Here is a 19,079-nt window from a genome sequence, read left to right as displayed (position 1 = left end):
AATTGACATTAATTTGTGACATTAATTTGTGTTTTCAGATGACAGTACGTATTATGAAATCTTGCACTGGGAAAATGTAGATGGGAGCATCGTGGTGTCTTTTATCATTTTCAGTGCAATTTATAATTCACAAACCTTAGACTTTTTGTGTTTTACAGTCTGTTGCCAGAATCGGCCAAACTGGAACAAAGTCTGTCTTCTCACAGAGCGGAAATAGTCGAGAGGTAACTCCAATTCTTGTTGCACAAACACAAAGTTCTGGCCCACAAACAAGGTATTTATTGTGGTGTCATTATTTGATATTATTTGGCTTTTCTTGCTATAAAACATGACTTTATTCCCTTTAGGCAGGTTTTGACCCTCCCTGAGATTCTAGAATGACTCTTACAAGTTTTGAATATGTCATACTAGAAATTTCTAGGGGCACCTGGCTGGCTCAGTCGGTAGAGCATTAGACTCTTGATCTTGGGGTTGTAAGTTCAAGCCCCACATTGGGTGTAAAGCTTACTTAAAAATAAGATCTTTAAAAAGAGGAAGGAAAGAAGGAAGGAAGGAAGAAAAAAGTTTCAAACTTACTGAAAAGACTAGTATAATTTTTAATTGAGTATTTTTTTAAAGGCTTATTTTTTTATAGAGAGTGAAAGAGTGCAGGGGAGAGGCAGAAAGAGAAGTGGGGACAGAGGATCTGAGGCAGGCTCTGCGCAGTCAGCAATGAGCCCATTGTGAGGCTCGAACTCATGAACTGCAAGATCAAGACCCCAGCAGAAGTCCAATGCTCAACCGACTGAGCCACCAAGGTGCCCCTAGTTGATATTCTGAACACTCCTCCAAAATAATTTTCTTCTTATTATATGACCTTCGTTGGTCAAGTACAATAGATTTCATTCTCCTCTTCCCCTATTATGCACTTCTGTATACAGATCATCTTTTGGTAAACCTTTAAATAATCCATTTCCACACAGAAATGGTGTTAAATAGGATTTCTTTTCCTGTTCAAGCACTCAAAAATAAATCATAGCTAGTGTTTTAAAAGAATACGGCTCTGTCTTCTAAAATAGTGAATGTGTACTATAAGACTTAAAACAGTCACTCACGTGCATATACCTTGACTATATAAAAGGCCTCAATATTTCTGAAATGCCAGGATGGTAATCTTATCATGAGAGCCAACTCACAGACAGATGACAGTGATTGCCTGGGCTCGATTATGAGAAGGAGCCTGAGGCCTCCTGCAGAACAACATGATAGAGGCTGAGTAAATGCTAATCCTAAAGAATTTGGAAACGTAATTTACTGAATAATACATTTCACTTCAAGCTAAACAAATACACTAACTTTAATAAGCAACTATTAATGATTTTGTATGAGTTTTGGGTTTTGTTTTGTTTTTGTATTATTGATTCCATTTTGTCTCATTTATTGCCTGTATTAGTTTCCTACAGCTGCCATAACAAAGTGTTGCAAACTGGGTCACTTAAGACTACAGAAATGCATTCACTCATGGTGGAAGCTATAATCCAAAGTCACGGTGCTCACAGGGCCATACTTCCTCCGAAGCCTTCAAGGGAAGATCCTTTCTTATATTGTCCAGCTTCTGGTAGCCTCAGGCATTCCTTAGTTTGTGGGGGCATAACCCAGTATCTGCCTCTGTCTTTACATGGCCATCTTCCCTGTGTGTCTTTGTATCCAAATTTCCCTCTTCTTATAAGGGCATCAGTCATACTGAATTAGAGCTCACCCTAATGGCCTCATCTTAACTTGATTACATTTACAAGGACCCTACATCCAAATAAGTCACATTCACAGGTACTGGGGGGTTAGGGCTTCAACATATTCTTTGGGAAAACAGTTCAACCCATAACATTGTCTTATTAACAATTACTCTTTATTTTGTCTTCTTAGAGGCTGTTTTAGTGTTTAGAGTATACACTTTAACTTAAAGTCTATTTTCAAGTAATGTTGTACCACTTCATATACATCATATACCTTATAAAAATATGTTTTCATGCTCCTCTCCACATCTTTATACTATTGTTGGCATATATTTTGTATGTGTATAAACTCCACAGTGCATTGTTGTGGTTTCTCCCTTAAATAGTTATCTTCTATAGAAATTTTTTTAAATAAGAAAAAGAAATCTATTTTATATTTACCCACATATTTACTATTTCTGGTCCTCTTTCTGTAGGTCCAAACTTCAATTTGGTATCCTTTTCCTTCATCTTGAAAGACTAAAATTTCTTATAGTCCAAGTCTGCCAGTAATGAATTTTTCAGCTTTTGTACGTCTAGAAAAAAATTTTTATTTCACCTTTGTTTTTGTTTTTGAAATGAATTTTCACTGGATATAGAATTCTCGTTTGCAGTTTTTTCTTTAAAGATGTTCTGCTGACTTCTAGCTTGTGTTGTTTCTGACAAGTCTGCTCTCATTCTCATTTTTGTTATTCTATATGTAATCTATCTCTTTTTTTCTGTTTTATGATTTTCTTTTTATCACTGATTTTTAAGTCATTTGGTTGTGATGTGCTCTAGCGTAGTTTTCTTCTTTCTTGGCCAGAGATCGAGAGCTCCTTGGATCTATGAATTCATAGTTTTTATCAAATTTAGCTAATTTTTGGCCATTATTTCTTCTAATATTTTTTCTGGTCATGTCCCCCTCTCTCCTTCTAGGACACCAAATGTATGTGTATGAGACTGTTAAGTTGTCCCCCACAGCTCAATTTTGTGTTCATTTTCATTTCTAGTCTTTTTCCTCTGTTTCATTTTGGATAGTGGTTATTGCTGTGTCTTCAACTTACCGATGTTTTCTTCTGCAACATCTGGTCTGCTGTTAATCCCATCCAGTATGTATAGATATTTTTAATCTCAGATGTCCTATTTTTCATCTCCAGAAGTTTGATTTGCTTCCCTCCTTTAACATGCCTATTCTTTCTTCTACCTTTTTGAGCATATGGAATATGTCTATAATAGCTTTTTTAATGATTTTTGTCTACTATTTTACTATGTTATTTCTGGGTCTGTTTTTTATTGATTTTTTTTTCCTCTGTTCAATATAAATTATATTTTCCTGCATCTTTGTATGCCTAGTTTTGTTTTTTTTTATTGGAAATTTTACATTGTTGAGTGCTAGACTACTTTATTTTCTTTTAAGTACTTCTGTTTTGTTCTGCGATGTAGTTGTTAACAGTTTGTTCCTTTAGGTCTTGATTTTTAAGTTTTGTTAGGTACGACAAGAGTGGCCTTGAGTCTGGACTAATTATGCTTCGCTATTGAGGCAGTATCCTTTGAGTATCTACTCAATGACCTGTTGAGTGTGAGGTTTCTTAATTCTAGCTATTGAAAATATGGGCTACTCCAAGCCCAGGGTGAGCTCCAAGAATGGTTCTGCCAGCTCCTTTCCAGTAGTTCTTTCTCTAGATTCAGGTAGTTTTCCTCACTGTAATACTGTAGTAAGTTCTGGTACTAATCACCCAGACTTGTTAGACTCTGCAGGCTAATAAGATCATAGTCCCAACAAGACTTATCAAATCTCATTGACTTGCCTGCTGCAAATTCAGGGGCTTCCTGGGTCACCTTCACTTCTGACCAACTAGCTACAAATTTGAGCGTTCTCGTTACTCTCTCAGGCTTAGTAATTTGCTAGAACAATTCACAGAATTTAGGAAAGTTCTCTACTTACAGCTTGATCATAAAGGGTACCAGTCAGGACCAGACAAGTAAGACTGAGGTCTGGGAGGGTCCTGAACACAGTGCTTCTATGTCCTTTCCCTGTGGAATCAAGATATGTCCCCCCACCAGCACATCAGTGTGTTTGCCAACCTGGAAGTTACACTGAGTTTTGATAGAGTTTTTATTGGGGTTCATCACATAGGCATGATAAATTGTATCATTGGCTATGTGATTTAACTTAATCCCTAGCCACCCTCCCCTTCCTTGAGACCAGGCTGTTAACACTTAGCTCAAAGCTTTAACCCTCTAACCAGTGGTTGGTCTTTTCAGCATGGGCAGCCCAGTATCCCAAAACTGTCTAGGGCCCCATCACGAGTCATTTCATTAGCATAAATTCAGGGACCCGCCATAAATAGCAGACACTCCTATCACTTGGGAAATTTAAAGAATTTAGAAGCTTCTTCTCAAGAATCCAAGACAAAGACCAAATGAATTCTTTATTATAACATACCTTATTATAACACACAGTTGCACTACTCACTTTTCAGCTGAGGATTCTAGGAAAACTTCCTGCAGATCTTTGAAGCTCTCCCTCTTTGTAGCTCTCCCTTTTCTAGTACTCTGCCCTGCATATTCTAGTTGCCTTCACTACCCAGAAGTCTCAGCATTTTCTTCTCTGCACAGGGAGACCCTGAGTTCTATTTGTGTTCCCTTTCCCAGCACCGTGTCCTCAGGACTCTTCCTCAGGCATATGTGCTTGCTGTCCAATGTCTGAAAAACATTGTTTCGTATCTTTTGTTCGGTGTTATAGTTGTTTAAGATGGGAGAGTAAATCTGGTCCATAGGGTTTCATTACAATTGGCAGTGGAAGTCTGTTCTTTTTTTAGAAAGTTGTTTTTTTAGAGATGATTAGAATAGCCTAGTTCTCTTAGCTAAATTGCCCCAAAATTTTACATATCATTTTCTCTATATTAACCTATAAAAATCATTTTTATAATCTTTCCAAGGCATCTTTTTATAACTAGTAGGATATTTCAGGTTTTATTACAGAGCCATAAAATGATACTATTTACAAAAGCTTTTTTAAAAAGTGTTTAATATAAGTGGTACATAATGACATAGGTAATAAGTGATAGAACTTGATCTCAAACCTCAACAGTCTTGATTCTAGAGCACATTCTTTTCCTTCTCAAACTCCTAGTTACACAGATGCAAGTTATAAAGAGATATGTATATTTCACATGCTGTGACCAATGTTTCAAAACTCACACAGTATCCTGCTTCATTTTTCTGATGCCTGTCAGACTTTGAACATTGTTTTCTTTTGTTACATTGCCCTTCGGAGCTAACAGAACCCTAATGAAAATTATAATAGAGGAAGAGTTTGTCTCTTCAGACTCCTAGCCCCAGAATCCTCTTACTATTATTTTTACTTCTACCCCCACAAGAGTTATGTTATACAACTTTTTGTGGCATTTAAGCAGTCTCAGCATTTTTCTCAGCATTGTCCTCCCTATAAACTGCTCCATGGATCAAACTCTTCCCTCCCACTTCTCAGACAACTCTTCTATAGTTAGGTAATAGTATTGACAACATATAATTCACATTTGTAATGTAAATGACACATAGTTGTTCAAATAAAGAATATTGTACTTTTAAAAATGGATTGGTTTCTGGAAAAGACAGAACTATGGAGACAATAAAAAGATCAGTAGTTGCCAGGAGTTGGAGGGGGAGGGATGAAGAGGCAGACCCCAGAGGTTAGGGCAATGAAAATATTCTGTATGATAGATACCATGATGGATACATGTCATTATACCTTTGTGCATACCTATAGAATGAACAAAACCAGGAGTGAACTCTGTGATAAACTGTGGACTTTATAGAATGTCCGTGTAGGCTCATCACCTGTCACAAATGTAGCAGTCTGGTGGGGGATGTTGATAGTGGGGGAGACTATGCGTGTGTGGGGACTTGGGAGTATATGGCAGCTCTCTCTGTACCTTCCCCTCACTTTTGCTGTGAACCTTTTTTGTTGTTGTTATTAGTTTATTTATTTATTTTGAGAGAGAGAGTGTGTGAGCAGGGAAGAGTCAGAAAGAGGGAGAGACAGAATTCCAAGCAGGCTCCACACTGACAGCACAAGCCTGATACAGGGCTCAAACTCACAAACCGTGAGATCGTGACCTGAGCCAAGTCAAGAGTCCAATGCTTAACCAGCTGAGCTACCCAGGAGCCCCTGCTATCACTTTAAACTGCTCTAAAAAAATAATCTTAATTAAAAGAAATTATCATAAAATAAAATTAATTCATCAACCTAAATGACATCCTTTGCTGAAATCCCTACATTGAGATTCTGTCTTTTGAAAGGGTTAAGGACCACGTGGGCTTTCTTTACTCACTAGTCAGTATCTCTTTTATTCTCCAAAGCCTCTTTGACTCAAATCCAGGTAACTTAGTGGTATTTCCCATAAATTGTAAACCATTAAGCCCGTAGACTCACCCACTCTCAGATAACTCCAAGTTTTAAGTTTGCTCACGTTTTCTTTTGAGAGCGCGAACGCACATGTGGGGGAGGGACAGAGGGAGAGAGAGAGGAGGAGAGGATCTTAAGCAGGCTCCACGCCAGCGTGAGCCCAGCCAGCGTGGAACCCACCTCAGGGCTTGATCCCACAACTGTGAGATCACGGCCTGAGCCGAAATCGGAAGTTGGATGCTCAACAGCTGAACCACCCAGGCCCCTAAGTTTGCTTACTTTTGAAGAATAGAATCCTTGTATCTTAGGGTTTGCCTTTAAAGTAAAAAAAAAAAAAAAGTGCCCAAGCAATTGTTAGATTCCTTTGTTATAAACAAAATAAACCTTGATGTGGTTGTTTGAATTTATAGGGAAATAATTTCTCAAGTATCAGTTGTTACAATGGTATTTATTTATTGGCAGATATCCCACATTTAGACCGTCCCTGTCCAACTATCTTTTTTCTCTAGCTTGGTATAGTTGCAAATGAAGGCTAGAAAGAATTAGTTTATAGATGTGTTTATCATTTATTGACCCAGAATTTTTATGTGGATTGTTTTAAGTTCAAATTAGCAGTTTCAGATAGAGTGAAGACTGGTCCTATAATCATCATCATTTTATGGTAACACAGTTTTTAAATCCTGAGTTTTCATAGAGGGATGACAGACTGACCAAACTCACCAAACTAGAGTGCAAACATGAATGAATATTTTGTAATGCATCTGAATCGAATCCATAGTTAATGGTCATAGCTGGGTTTTTTTTTTTAATGTCTACTTTTCATCATTTTTTTTTAGTACAACACCTCAGGTATTGAGCCCCACTATCACATCTCCCCCAAACGCACTGCCTCGAAGAAGTTCGCGACTCTTTACTAGTGACAGCTCTACAACCAAGGTAATTTAAAGATTTCTGTATGTCACATTTCCTTAACACGTCCCTCTCTTAAATTTCAGTTCATTGATGACTCCATCTCTAATGAATAAATTCAGAGACTATTTAAAATTTTTTAATATTTTTTTGATTGGGAAAGCTGTCTATAACATTTGTAAATTTTCTTGGTCTTTCAATAAATGTTCTAAAACATTGTTCTAAAGACAAAATTATTGTGATGGGAAGCAGATCAGTGGTTTTTAGGAATTAGGACTTGGGGGACAATGTGACTATGGGGTATAACCCAAAGGATTTCTTGTGTAATGGTTGGACAGTCCTGTATCCTTACTGTCATGGTTGATTACACAAATCATACATATGACAAAATTTCTTGACTTATCACACCAAAAAAAAAAGAAAAAAGAAGTACATGATTTCATCATGTAAAAACTGATGAAATCCAAGTAAGAGCGTAGTTTAGTTGATAGTATTAAACCAATTCCAGTCTTCTGGATTTGATGGTGTGCTATGGCTATGTCAGATACTATAACACATGTCCTTTGTTTTTTTTGCACAATTGGAGGGCCTCATTATGCCCTTGGTAAGTTTTCTTGGTCCATCAACAAATATGGACAATTTTTAACTCTGACATGAACAAATCAACAATTTTATGACTTATTAGCTATAATACTCTGAGACAATTAGGTAGTATTGCATTCATTTATTTTCTTATTTTTAAGTAATAAATGAAACTGATAAACTTTCAGAAAAGAGCAATACTTAATGCAGATTTACCTTACATACTAATATATTAATACAATTTATTTTCAGAATTGCTGCATTTAAAGTTAAAAGACTTTGAAAATTTTTGATTTATAAATGTTTTCTGAGAAAAATATAGACCATTCAAGACTGAACATTTATTTTGTGTCTACTATTTGAGAAAGGATTGGGAAATCTAAAATACATGAGTTTAATAAGTGTGGGATTTTCCTCTTTTTTACAGGAGAATAGCAAAAAGTTAAAAATGAAGTTTCCACCTAAAATCCCAAACAGAAAAACTAAAAGTAAAACTAACAAAGGAGGAATAACTCAACCTAACTTAAATGACAGCCTGGAAATTACAAAATTGGACTCGTCCATCATTTCAGAAGGGAAAATCTCCACAATCACACCTCAGATCCAGGCATTTAATCTGCAGAAAGCAGCAGCAGGTCTGTGTCAATGCTTAATGTTTCCTTTGTATTTTATTTTATTCACTTACTTTAAGTAATTTTTTTTTTTTATGTTCATTAAAGTACCTTCCATTTTTTCCAGATAGAGGTTGGGATTTTTAATAAATTATTTTGTATTTAGCCTTTCTAGAAAACCAAACTATTTTACTGTGTTTTTCTCCTTTGTTTACTATATTGTTTTCTCCTAGAAGGTTTGATGAGCCTTCTTCGTGAAATGGGGAAAGGTTATTTAGCTCTGTGCTCGTACAACTGCAGAGAAGCTATATATATCTTGAGCCACCTACCTTCTCACCACTACAATACTGGTTGGGTACTGTGCCAAATTGGAAGGGCCTATTTTGAACTTTCAGAGTACATGCAGGTAAGAGATAATTTAAATTTCATTAAGATGCCTCTGTTTGAGACAGCTAGACCTAAAAGGTCAATATTTATTATGTAATGTCTTTATTTTCTGAGCATTTGTAATTTATAAATAGTCAAATTTTTTCTTGTGTTTAAGGAGTCATTTAAATTTGGGGGGATTGCTTGAAATAGATTTGTAGAGGGGAGCCTGGGTGGCTCAGTTGGTTAAGTGTCTGACTTCAGCTCGGGTCATGATCTCACTGCTCTTGAGTTCAAGCCCTACAATGAGCTCTGTGCTCAGAGCCTGGAGCCTGGTTTGGGTTCTGTCTCCATCTCTCTGCTCCTCCCCTGCTCATTCATTCCCTCTCTCTCTCTCAAAAATAAAATAAACAAAAAAAGAAATAGATTTGTAGAGAGTCCAAGTCATCCATATATTCTTATGTGGATATTTGTACATACTCAGTTGGATCTGAAAATCTATATTACCATGTAACAGATGTTTATAATCAAACTTTTTTCTACTATATGCAGAGTTCCTCCTGGGATGAATTTTTGGCATTTAATATATTTAATAAACTTGAAAAGTGCTATGAAGAAAATTTTATATAATCGAGGACACAATGTCCTTCACAAGACTTTTACCCTTTTAATTATATTCATTGCTTAAGTTATCTGTTTATACCAGAAAAGGAGAGTATTAATATCAAGCCAAAGAAAATTCTAATTTCCAATTTAAATTTTCCCCCTAGTTCATCTTCCGAGCATTTTCTCTCCTCACCCCTAAACTTAAAAAAATAAAAAAACAATGTTAAGAAACCTATATATTGATTAAAATTTCTCTAATACAAATTATTCAAAGTTTATAATAAAGTTACTTTTGCTCTCTTTCAATTCTATTTATTCAGTGCGTGTTATGTCTTAGCCTCTTCTAGACTCTAATATAGCTAGACAAATAATTGCTTGCCTTTATAGAGCATGCATTCTAGTAAGAGAGACACGTTGTAAGCCAATAAATCTATAAGGATGGTAGCACTAGGTCATAGGAAGTAAAAAATGAGGCATGGTAAGATCGCAGGGCAGTGACGTATGGTGGTATTTTCTAAAAAGTGTGCTTAGAGAAAGGTCACTCCTCCCGTCATGAACCATGCAAAGCCCTGAGGGTGAAGTGTTTGTTCTTCCAGGTGGAGGATAAATGCAGAAGATACCACCTCGTGTATTTTCGCGTGGTAAAGAGAAAAGTGTTGTTGTAGACACATAGCCTTATTCATTTCTAGAAGTTCCATGTTCGGGTAATGGCCCTTTACTGGTACATAAGAACTGTGTTTGGCAAGCCTTTTTCAAAATTATTTCTGATTTATTGTTTCACAGGTACTTTAAAATACATAATTTGTATTGTTTCCCTCTAACTATAGAGCAGTGACACAGATACTTAACAGAAGCCTTTGTTTCAACTTAATTTCATGAGTTTGGTTTTTTTGTTTGGTTGGTCGGTTGGTTTTGTTTTTGGTCTATGCCACACTTTTCAGAGGAAGCAATAGATCCTGAAAATTTTTAAACCAAAAGATTTGCAGAACCCATATTTGACTTGTGGTTAAGTACATCTTCTTAGAACCAATGCCGATTTGAAAAACTTACCTGTATAACTTTTAAGGGATTTCAGGGAAGTTACAAATCATTAAGCTAATTATACATAGTATATGGCCATTTCTTGGAGTTCCTAGTTTTATAAATCCAATTTTCTTATTTTCTGCCATCTTCATTTCATTAAGAACAGTCCTAATCTTTTTTATTCTTTGTTTTAAATTTTTAAAAACATTTTTATTTATTTTTGAGAGAGAGAGAGAGAGACAGAGCGTGAGCAGGGGAGGGGCAGAGAGAGAGGGAGACGCAGAATCTGAAGCAGGATCTAGGCTCTGAGTTGTCAGAGCCTGATGCAGGGCTCAAACTCACAAACCATGAGATCATGACCTGAGCCAAAGTCTGTGCTCAGCCCACTGAGCCACCTAGGCGCCCCAATATTTTTTATTCTAAACCAAACTTGACTTTCAGAATTTTGAACTTTTGAATCAATAAACCAGGGAACCACTAATTCATTTGGTATAACCCAAAGCTTCAAGGTGAGAGAAACAATTCTAAGGGCTGTGAGTGTAGGTAGGAAAAAATTAGCAGAGGAGGGACCCTAAAGTCAGGAGAGGTTTGCAAAAGAAAAGGGAATTACTAGGTTGGGACTACATTTCCCATCAGGTACAACTTTGGAGGTTGTGCTCAGTACTCAACATGCCTCAGTGCTGGTGGCCAACAGAACCTGGTTTTCCCCTAAAGTTTTTCTTTCTTTCTTTCTTTCTTTCTTTCTTTCTTTCTTTCTTTCTTTCTTTCTTTCTTTGATGACAGCTTGTTTTGTTGTTGTTGTTATTTTAATTTTTTTAAATGTTTATTTATTTTTGAGAGAGAGAGACAGGGCATGAGCAGAGGAGGGGCAGAGAAGGAGACACAGAATCCGAAGCAGGCTCCAGGCTCTGAGCTGTCAGCACAGAGCCCAACATGGGGCTCAAACTCACAAACTGCAAGATCATGACCTGAGCTATAGTCGGATGCTTAACTGACTGAGCCACCCAGGTGCCCCTTCCCCTAAAGTTTTCAACTCAGCCTCTTAATAGAAGTCACTGCAAAAGTAGTTTTGTGTTACAGAAGTCATTATCGTTTCACCTTTCCTGAGAGAGTTATTCTGTGAAGCCATTATTAAGACTTAGAAATGTGTGTTTTGTGAACTAAATAATTGACTCGTCCTTTGCAAATTGTAATTTTGTATAGATTTCTCCTCTGTTTGGTGGAAACATGGATTTGCTTTCACAATTCGTGTTCTTACTTTTTTACCTTGATTTGTATATACCTAGTTTGACCTATTGTCAAAGCTGTTCAGTTTGGCTAATTCACATCAGCGCTGTAAAACAAGGCAGCATTTAGGTCTTATGAGAACAGTACCCAGTATTCTCCCCGTATATACGTAAATGGTATCAACTTGTTTTCCCCTTAACTAGTTTTTTTCTTATTTCAGGCTGAAAGAATATTCTCCGAGGTTAGAAGGATTGAGAATTACAGAGTCGAAGGCATGGAGATCTACTCTACAACACTTTGGCATCTTCAGAAAGATGTTGCTCTTTCAGTTCTTTCAAAAGACTTAACAGACATGGATAAAAATTCACCAGAGGTATGTTAACTGAAACACTTGGCTTATGTAGTTGCCTTTTGATCACCTTTAACACGTGGGGATGAAGCAAATAATTCAGACCCCATTTAGCATCATCCGTACTTACTTTTGCAACCTTCTCTATAGACCAAGAGGGATTCAGAGAAGAGAAAGTCCTAGAGTGTGTGGTGCAGATTCACGAGCATGTATTTCATCCAAGAACAATCAAGATTTGGCTACATGAACATTGCTGTTGTCAGCAAAATTGGTGTTCATTAAGCAGAAATTATGTAGATTGGAAAAAGTGCTAATTAAAATAGTGCTTTTTATTGTCATTTTAAGACACAGGCACAGTTCATTTACACGCTTCAGTCCTGTAAGAATACTATTTCATTGCATGTCAGGAATCGTTAGTGGTACTTTTGTAACATATTTAAGCTTAGAATTAAAATAATTCAGGGCGCCTGCGTGGCTCAGTGGGTTAAGCAACCGACTTCGGCTCAGGTCACGATCTCATAGTTTGTGAGTTCGAGCCCTGCGTTGGGCTCTGTACTGACAGCTCAGAGCCTGGAGCCTGCTTCGGATTCCGTGTCTCCCACTCTCTCTGCCCTTTCCCTGCTCATGCTCTGTCTCTCTCTCTCTCAAAAATAAATAAAACATTTAAAAAAAAAAACATTCAGTTCTCGTTATTCTTGATAGTTATGTTCAGTAGTTTCTGTGAACACTGAGTTAGCAAAGACTGAACCATTGCTTCTGGCACACACACCTCACACAGGTTATATATATAATTTTTTTTTTAAGTTTATTTATTTTTGAGAGAAAGAGTACAAGTCAGGGAGGGGCAGAGAGAAAGGGAGAGAAAAAGAGAATCCCAAGCTGGCTGTCAGCACAGAGCTGGACTCGGGGCTTGATCTCACATGAGATCATAATCTGAGCTGAAACCAAGAGTCGACGCTTAACCGCCTGAGCCACCCGGGCACCCCCAGATTATATTCTTAAATCGTAAAAACAACCCATCCTGGTAGATTTCTATTTTCTTTATTTTATAAAAGAGAAAACGAGGTTCAGAAGTGTTAACTAAGGTCATTTGTCTGAGGCCTCCCTGCAAAGGTGCTAGAGTTGGGAGTCTGTCACTGTCCACCTGGCCCCAGTGCCAGAGTTTCTTGCACTGAGCTGCCCCTCCACTTGCTGTCCTCTGGTCATCTCTCTATGAGAGATGAAACAGGGAGGCCTAGAGTCGCCCTTTTTGACCTCATCTGAGACCGTGCCTGTTGGACCACTCATATGTTGGGCCCACAGTGATCACTAACATACTCCATGTTGATTTGGGTTTAACAAATACTGTAAATTTTAGCAGGTAGACAGATTCACTAATATGAAATCCTTAAACAATGAAGATCCACCGTATCTATTAAAAAACATTGATTTTAGTCATAAATTTGGTTTTGATAGAAAAATTGAAACAATTTTAACTATACGCTTGTGTTTTGTTTCCATTTTTTTTAAGGCCTGGTGTGCTGCAGGGAACTGTTTCAGTTTGCAACGGGAACATGATATTGCAATTAAATTCTTCCAGAGAGCTATCCAGGTTGATCCAAATTATGCTTATGCCTATACTCTACTAGGGCACGAGTTTGTGTTAACTGAAGAATTAGACAAAGCATTAGCTTGTTTTCGAAATGCTATCAGAGTCAATCCGAGACATTACAATGCATGGTAAGTGCTGATGAAGTACAAAGACAATGTCCTGCTGATAGGACTGATCCTCAGTAATTTGTCTTGTTAGAAATCTCTATTGTCATGAACTTAGTTACTAATACTTAAGAATAGTACATACTGGTTGCTAACTAGTAACCAAATTTTTTTATGTGAAATGTATACATTTAAGAAACTTTTAAATTAACTAATGATGACAGAATACCAGATCCTTATACTCTACAGTTTCAACCTTTTCTCCTACCAACCTTTTGAAAGTAATTGATTTTGTTACTTGATTTGTTTCTTTTTCTTAGAACACTGACATCGTGATTAGGATAGACACTGATTGGGAGGGAGGGGACACGGTCTCTTTGCCATGTGCGCCGTGCGCTCTGTCCCTCACTCGCCTCCAACAGCCTGCCTCATCACCCGCATGCGCTGCCACTGCCCTTCAGAAATGCTTGGATTACCCGCAGTCCTTTGCCAAATTAGGCCAGCGTCCAGGGCGCTGGCTCCTCATCTGACTCAGGCCGATGCCAAAGATGTAAAATTTGGTGCAGATGCCCAAACCTTAATGCTTTAAGGTGTAGACCTTTTAGCCGATGGCTGTAGCTGTTACCATGAGGCCAAAGGGAAGAATAGTGATTATTGAACAGACTTGGGGCAGTCCCACAGTAACAGCAGATGGTGTAACCGCTGCAAAGTCACTTGACTTAAAAGATAAGTATAAAAATACGGGACTAAACTTGTTCAGGACGTTGCCAATAACACAAACGAAGAGGCTGGAGGTGGCACCACTACTGCTGCTGTCCTGGCAAGCTCTATTGCCGAGGAAGGCTTCGAGAAGGCTAGCTAAGGTGCTAATCCAGTGGAAATCGGGAGAGGTGTGATGTTAGCTGTTGATGCTGTAATTGCTGAACTTAAGCAGTCTAAACCTGTGACAGCCCCTGAAGAAATTGCTCAGGTTGCCACCATTTCTACAAATGGAGACAAACTGGCTACATCATTTCCGACGCAGTGCAAAAGGTTGGAAGAAAGGGTGTCATCACAGTAAAGGATGGAAAACCACTAAATGATGAATTGGAAATTATCGAAGGCATGAAGTTTGATCAAGATTATATTTCTCCATACTTGATTAATACATCAAAAGGGCAGAAATGTGAATTCCAAGGTACCTATGTTCTGTTGAGTGAAGAGAAAATTTCTAGTGTTCAGTCCATTGTACCTGCTCTTGAAATTGCCAATGCTCACCATAAGCCCTTGGTCATAATTGCTGATGATGCTGGTGGAGAAGCTCTGAGTACGTTTGTTTTGAATAGGCTAAAAGTTGGTCTTCAGGTTGTAGCCGTCAAAGCTCCAGGTTTTGGTGACAAAAGAAAGAACCAGCTTAAAGATATGGCTATTGCTACTGGTGGTGCAGTGTTCGGAGAAGAAGGGTGACTCTAAATCTTGAAGATGTTCAGCCTCACGACTTAGGAAAAGCTGAAGAGGTCATTGTGACCAAAGATGATGCCGTGCTCTTAAAAGGAAAAGGTGACAGGGCTCAAATTGAAAAAACGTACCCAAGAAATCAATGAGCAGTTGGCTATCACAACTAGAGAATATGAAAAGGAAAAGCTGAATGAACGTCTGGCAAAATTCTCAGATGGAGTAGTTGTACTGAAGGTTGGTGGCACAAGTGATGTTGAAGTGAATGAAAAGAAAGAGTCACAGATGCCCTCAATGCTTTATGAGCTGCTGTTGAAGAAGGCATTGTTCTGGGAGGGGGTTGTGCCCTGCTTTGGTGCGTTCCAGCCTTGGATCCAATAACTCCAGCTAATGAAGATCAAAAAGTTGGTATAGAAATCATTAAGAGAACACTCCAAATTCCTGCAATGACCATTACTGAGAATGCAGGTGTTGAAGAATCATTGATAGTTGAGAAAATTATGCAGAGTTCCTCAGAAGCTGGTTATGATGCTATGCTTGGAGATGTGAATATGGTAGAAAAGGGAATCATTGATCCAACTAAGAACTGCTTTATTGGATGCTGCTGGAGTGGCCTCTCTGTTAAGTACAACAGAGTCCCCAAAATTGCTAAGGAAGAGAAAGACCCTGGAATGGGTGGAATGGGATGTGGTATGGGAGGTGGCATGTTCTAATTCCTAGAATAGCGCTTTACCATGATTGATGAACTGTGACAGGAAGCTGAAGGCAGTGCTTAACAAGAGCTTCAGAGAAGTCGGTTGAAGGAAATGACTGAAGAAAAGGCTGGTTGATGTTTAAGAAAATCACTGTAATCATCAGTTACTGGTTTCAGTTGACAAACATATAATGGTTTACTGCCATCATTGTCCATACCTACAGATAATTTATTTTGTATTTTTAAACAGGACGTGTGTACATTCCCGATAACAATGTAAGAGCCATGTGCCAATGTACTGCTTTCAACTTAAATCACTGCAGCATTTTTACTACTATCTGTTAAAATCAGGATTTTAACGCTTGCCATCACCAGATGAAAAGTTAAGCAGTCTTTCCGTGGAGAATAAGAATAATTGTATACAAAGTAAAGAAATATCCATTTATGTGACAACCTTTGTGTAATAAAAATTTATTTAAAGTTAAAAAAAAAAAAAAGGATAGAAACTGGGAAAGTGGAGAGGACTGGCGTAATCACCTGTTGGATCATAGAAAGTAAACATTGAAAACTCTCCATTAGTTGTTGCTCTTTGGCTGTGTTCTAGTTTATTAGATACTAGTTCAGTTCATTAGGTTTATTTAGAATTTAGTGTTCCAGTTTATTAAGTGATGTCTCTATTTAGGAAGTTACTAGCTGGCTCACATAGTTAGCAAACTAAGAAGACATTGAAAAAGTTCTTATTTCTGCCTCAATGCTGTATCTACTGCTGACATTTTATTATATTTTTCTTGACTGACAATTTAAATAACAAGAAGTATAATTGTGATATCATAACTGCCACGGTTTTTGTCAGACGTTTTTTTGTATCTTTTGAAGTAATCATTATAGCAGTTGAATTTTCATTCTGTCACTAAATATGAATCACTATCTTACTAAAACATTTTTAATTTGTGTATGTATGTTTTTTAATGGAGTACGTCTCATTTCTAAGTAGGCACATTACCTGAAAGATGGCCTGACAGGTGCTAGCTTCTGCTGACATATTAAGCAGTCAGGCTTGCTGACACTGCCTTGTCTTCACATAAAGCACTCTGTAATATTTTAGGAATTCAGTTCTGAATAGGACTCGTGTTGTTTTTAAAATGTTTGGGTCTGCCCTATATTGCAATAATTGTGTTCTTTTTTTTTTTTTTTTTTTTAATGTTTTTATTTATTTTTGAGACAGAGACAGAGCATGAGCAGGGAAGGGGGACAGAGAGAGAGGGAGACACAGAATCTGAAGCAGGCTTCAGGCTCCGAGCTGTCAGCACACAGCCCAACGCGGGGCTTGAACTCACAAGTTGTGAGATCATGACCTGAGCCAAAGTCGGACGCTTAACCGACTGAGCCACCCAGGTGCCCCGCAATAATTGAGTTCTTAAGAAACTATACCATACCAAAAATTGCTATAAAAATAATTGTTTCAGTTGGAAAAAAAGAAGTATTCAGATTGGTGAGCTTTCACAGGAAGAATTTAAATGTTGAGGTATTTAGGTAATTTTATGTATCTAATGAAACACTAAGGAAATGTATTATTCCAACTCCACAATAGTCCTTTTGTTATTCGACCATCACCATTGTTAGTGCAGAGCTTTGTATACCTTTTCTTCACCCCTAACACAATTATAATGGTATAATTATATCAGATGTAAGAAAACACATTGTGCTTTTTTCTTATTTCATTAATTTGGTGCTTATTCCTCATTATCATCATCTAGTAGTGGCCAAGAAAGGTCTCCTTAATGTATATCAGTCACATTATGTTCATTTGAGGTTTTGAAAATTCAGAAGAAATACCTGTATATCAACTTAATATATTGTTACATAGCCTTCCAGATTTATAATGTGAAGTCTGTAGGAGTGTATTTTTGATACAGTGAGTGAGAGGGGAAGCAGAACATGATGCTATCTATGCATATGTAATTATAATGATACACATGCGTTTGCACCAAGAACATGGAAGTAGCATTACTAGGAGTTTAGAGTTGAGAATCATAAAGGAAGGCTCTGATTAGAATCCTTATTAGCTGTATGAATGTGGGCAAGTTATTTAACTTCTCTCAACTTGGTTTCCTTATTTGAAAATATGAGTGATAACAGTACCTATCTCTTTGTTTCCTTCTAGGATTAAATGAAAGAATTTAACAAAGTTAATTGGCACAGACATCATTAGCCACTTAGTGAAAATGAGGTGTTAAATCTAGATTGTAATGACGGGTTTAAGGATATAGTTTCTTTTTTCCTCATTGCTAAAGTTCTATTTGATTGATTGATTGATTGAATTTGATTTATTGTTTTTACTTATAAAAGGGACTTGTCTAAAATGTCTTGATGGTTTTTTATCATGACTGATAGTTTTTGCCTTCTCTGACACCACCAGTATTTTTCTTTAGTTTATTAAAAAGCCAGATTCCATATACACCCTTGTATTAAGTTGAATTAAATTAGCAGCCAAAAGTTCATATCCCTAAATTTATATTTTATTTTATACTTTCAGGTATGGCTTAGGAATGATTTATTACAAGCAAGAAAAATTCAGCCTTGCAGAAATGCATTTCCAGAAAGCACTTGATATCAACCCTCAAAGTTCAGTTTTACTTTGCCACATTGGAGTAGTAAGTAGCTTTCTAAATATTTTTCAGTTAATCTCCCTTTTGAAATGTGTTGGTTATTGACTTAATCGCTGTGGTGAGAATTAGGACTTTGTTATTTTTTTTCATATTCCTGGAACAATATCATGGATTATTTTAGAGCCAAAAATATCACCTTTTTCCTTGACATAAAGAGAAATCACTGGAGTACCCTTATTCCTTGGGCAAGTCCATTTCTCTGAGCTTTTATTTTATGGATGACAAGTAATACCACCTTGCCTGCCTCTTAGGGTTGTTGTAAGACTCGCATGAGATACTTCATATTTTGAAAGTGCTTTTCCATATTAATACAGCTCCTAAATTCAGTAATTAATATTTCAAGACATGGTTCCCTGTGTTTTAGCCTCTGAGTGACATAGGTATGTCAGAACTAATTAATATCGTTTTTTTTTTTTTTAAGTTTATTCATTTATTTTGAGAGGGAGAAAGCGTGAGTAGGGAAGGGACAGAGAGAATCCCAAGCAGGCCTTGTGCAGTCAGTGCGCAGAGCCCAGTGGGGCAGTTGAACCCTCTAAACCATGAGATTATGACCTGAGCCGAAATGAGGAGTCGGATGCTTAACCGACTGAGCCACCCATGTACCCCAGAACTAATTAAAATTATTTTTTTTAATTTTTTTTTAATATTTATATATTCTTTTGAAAGAGAAAGAACATGAGCAGGGGAGGGGCAGAAAGGGGAAGACACAGAATCTGAATCAGGCTCCAGGCTCTGAGCTGTCAGCATAGATCCCAATGTGGGGCTCAAAC

General features: G+C 37.3%; 1 protein-coding gene and 1 pseudogene across 6 annotated transcripts in view; both read left to right on the top strand.

The window, feature by feature from the left end:
- The window catches only part of CDC27 (cell division cycle 27), a 65,955-nt gene that overhangs the window by 33,633 nt on the left and 13,243 nt on the right, over positions 1 to 19,079 (top strand). For 4 of the 6 annotated variants that reach the window (XM_042917488.1, XM_042917483.1, XM_042917486.1 and 1 more), the window contains 7 exons: positions 159 to 274; positions 6,981 to 7,080; positions 8,063 to 8,270; positions 8,480 to 8,652; positions 11,689 to 11,841; positions 13,328 to 13,536; positions 18,177 to 18,294. In XM_042917488.1, the coding sequence (XP_042773422.1) occupies positions 159 to 274; positions 6,981 to 7,080; positions 8,063 to 8,270; positions 8,480 to 8,652; positions 11,689 to 11,841; positions 13,328 to 13,536; positions 18,177 to 18,294 (1,077 nt within the window). The remainder of the gene's footprint in view (positions 1 to 158; positions 275 to 6,980; positions 7,081 to 8,062; positions 8,271 to 8,479; positions 8,653 to 11,688; positions 11,842 to 13,327; positions 13,537 to 18,176; positions 18,295 to 19,079) is intronic. The other 2 variants (XM_042917484.1, XM_042917487.1) reach the window with 1 other exon arrangement.
- On the top strand, positions 13,551 to 16,820 carry LOC122207373 (annotated as a pseudogene).

The sequence above is a fragment of the Panthera leo genome, chromosome E1 (assembly GCF_018350215.1).
Source record: "Panthera leo isolate Ple1 chromosome E1, P.leo_Ple1_pat1.1, whole genome shotgun sequence".
Taxonomy (NCBI): Eukaryota; Metazoa; Chordata; class Mammalia; order Carnivora; family Felidae; genus Panthera; species Panthera leo.
The sequence above is the reverse complement of the archived record's forward strand: the minus strand, read 5'-3'. Positions and strand labels throughout refer to the sequence as shown.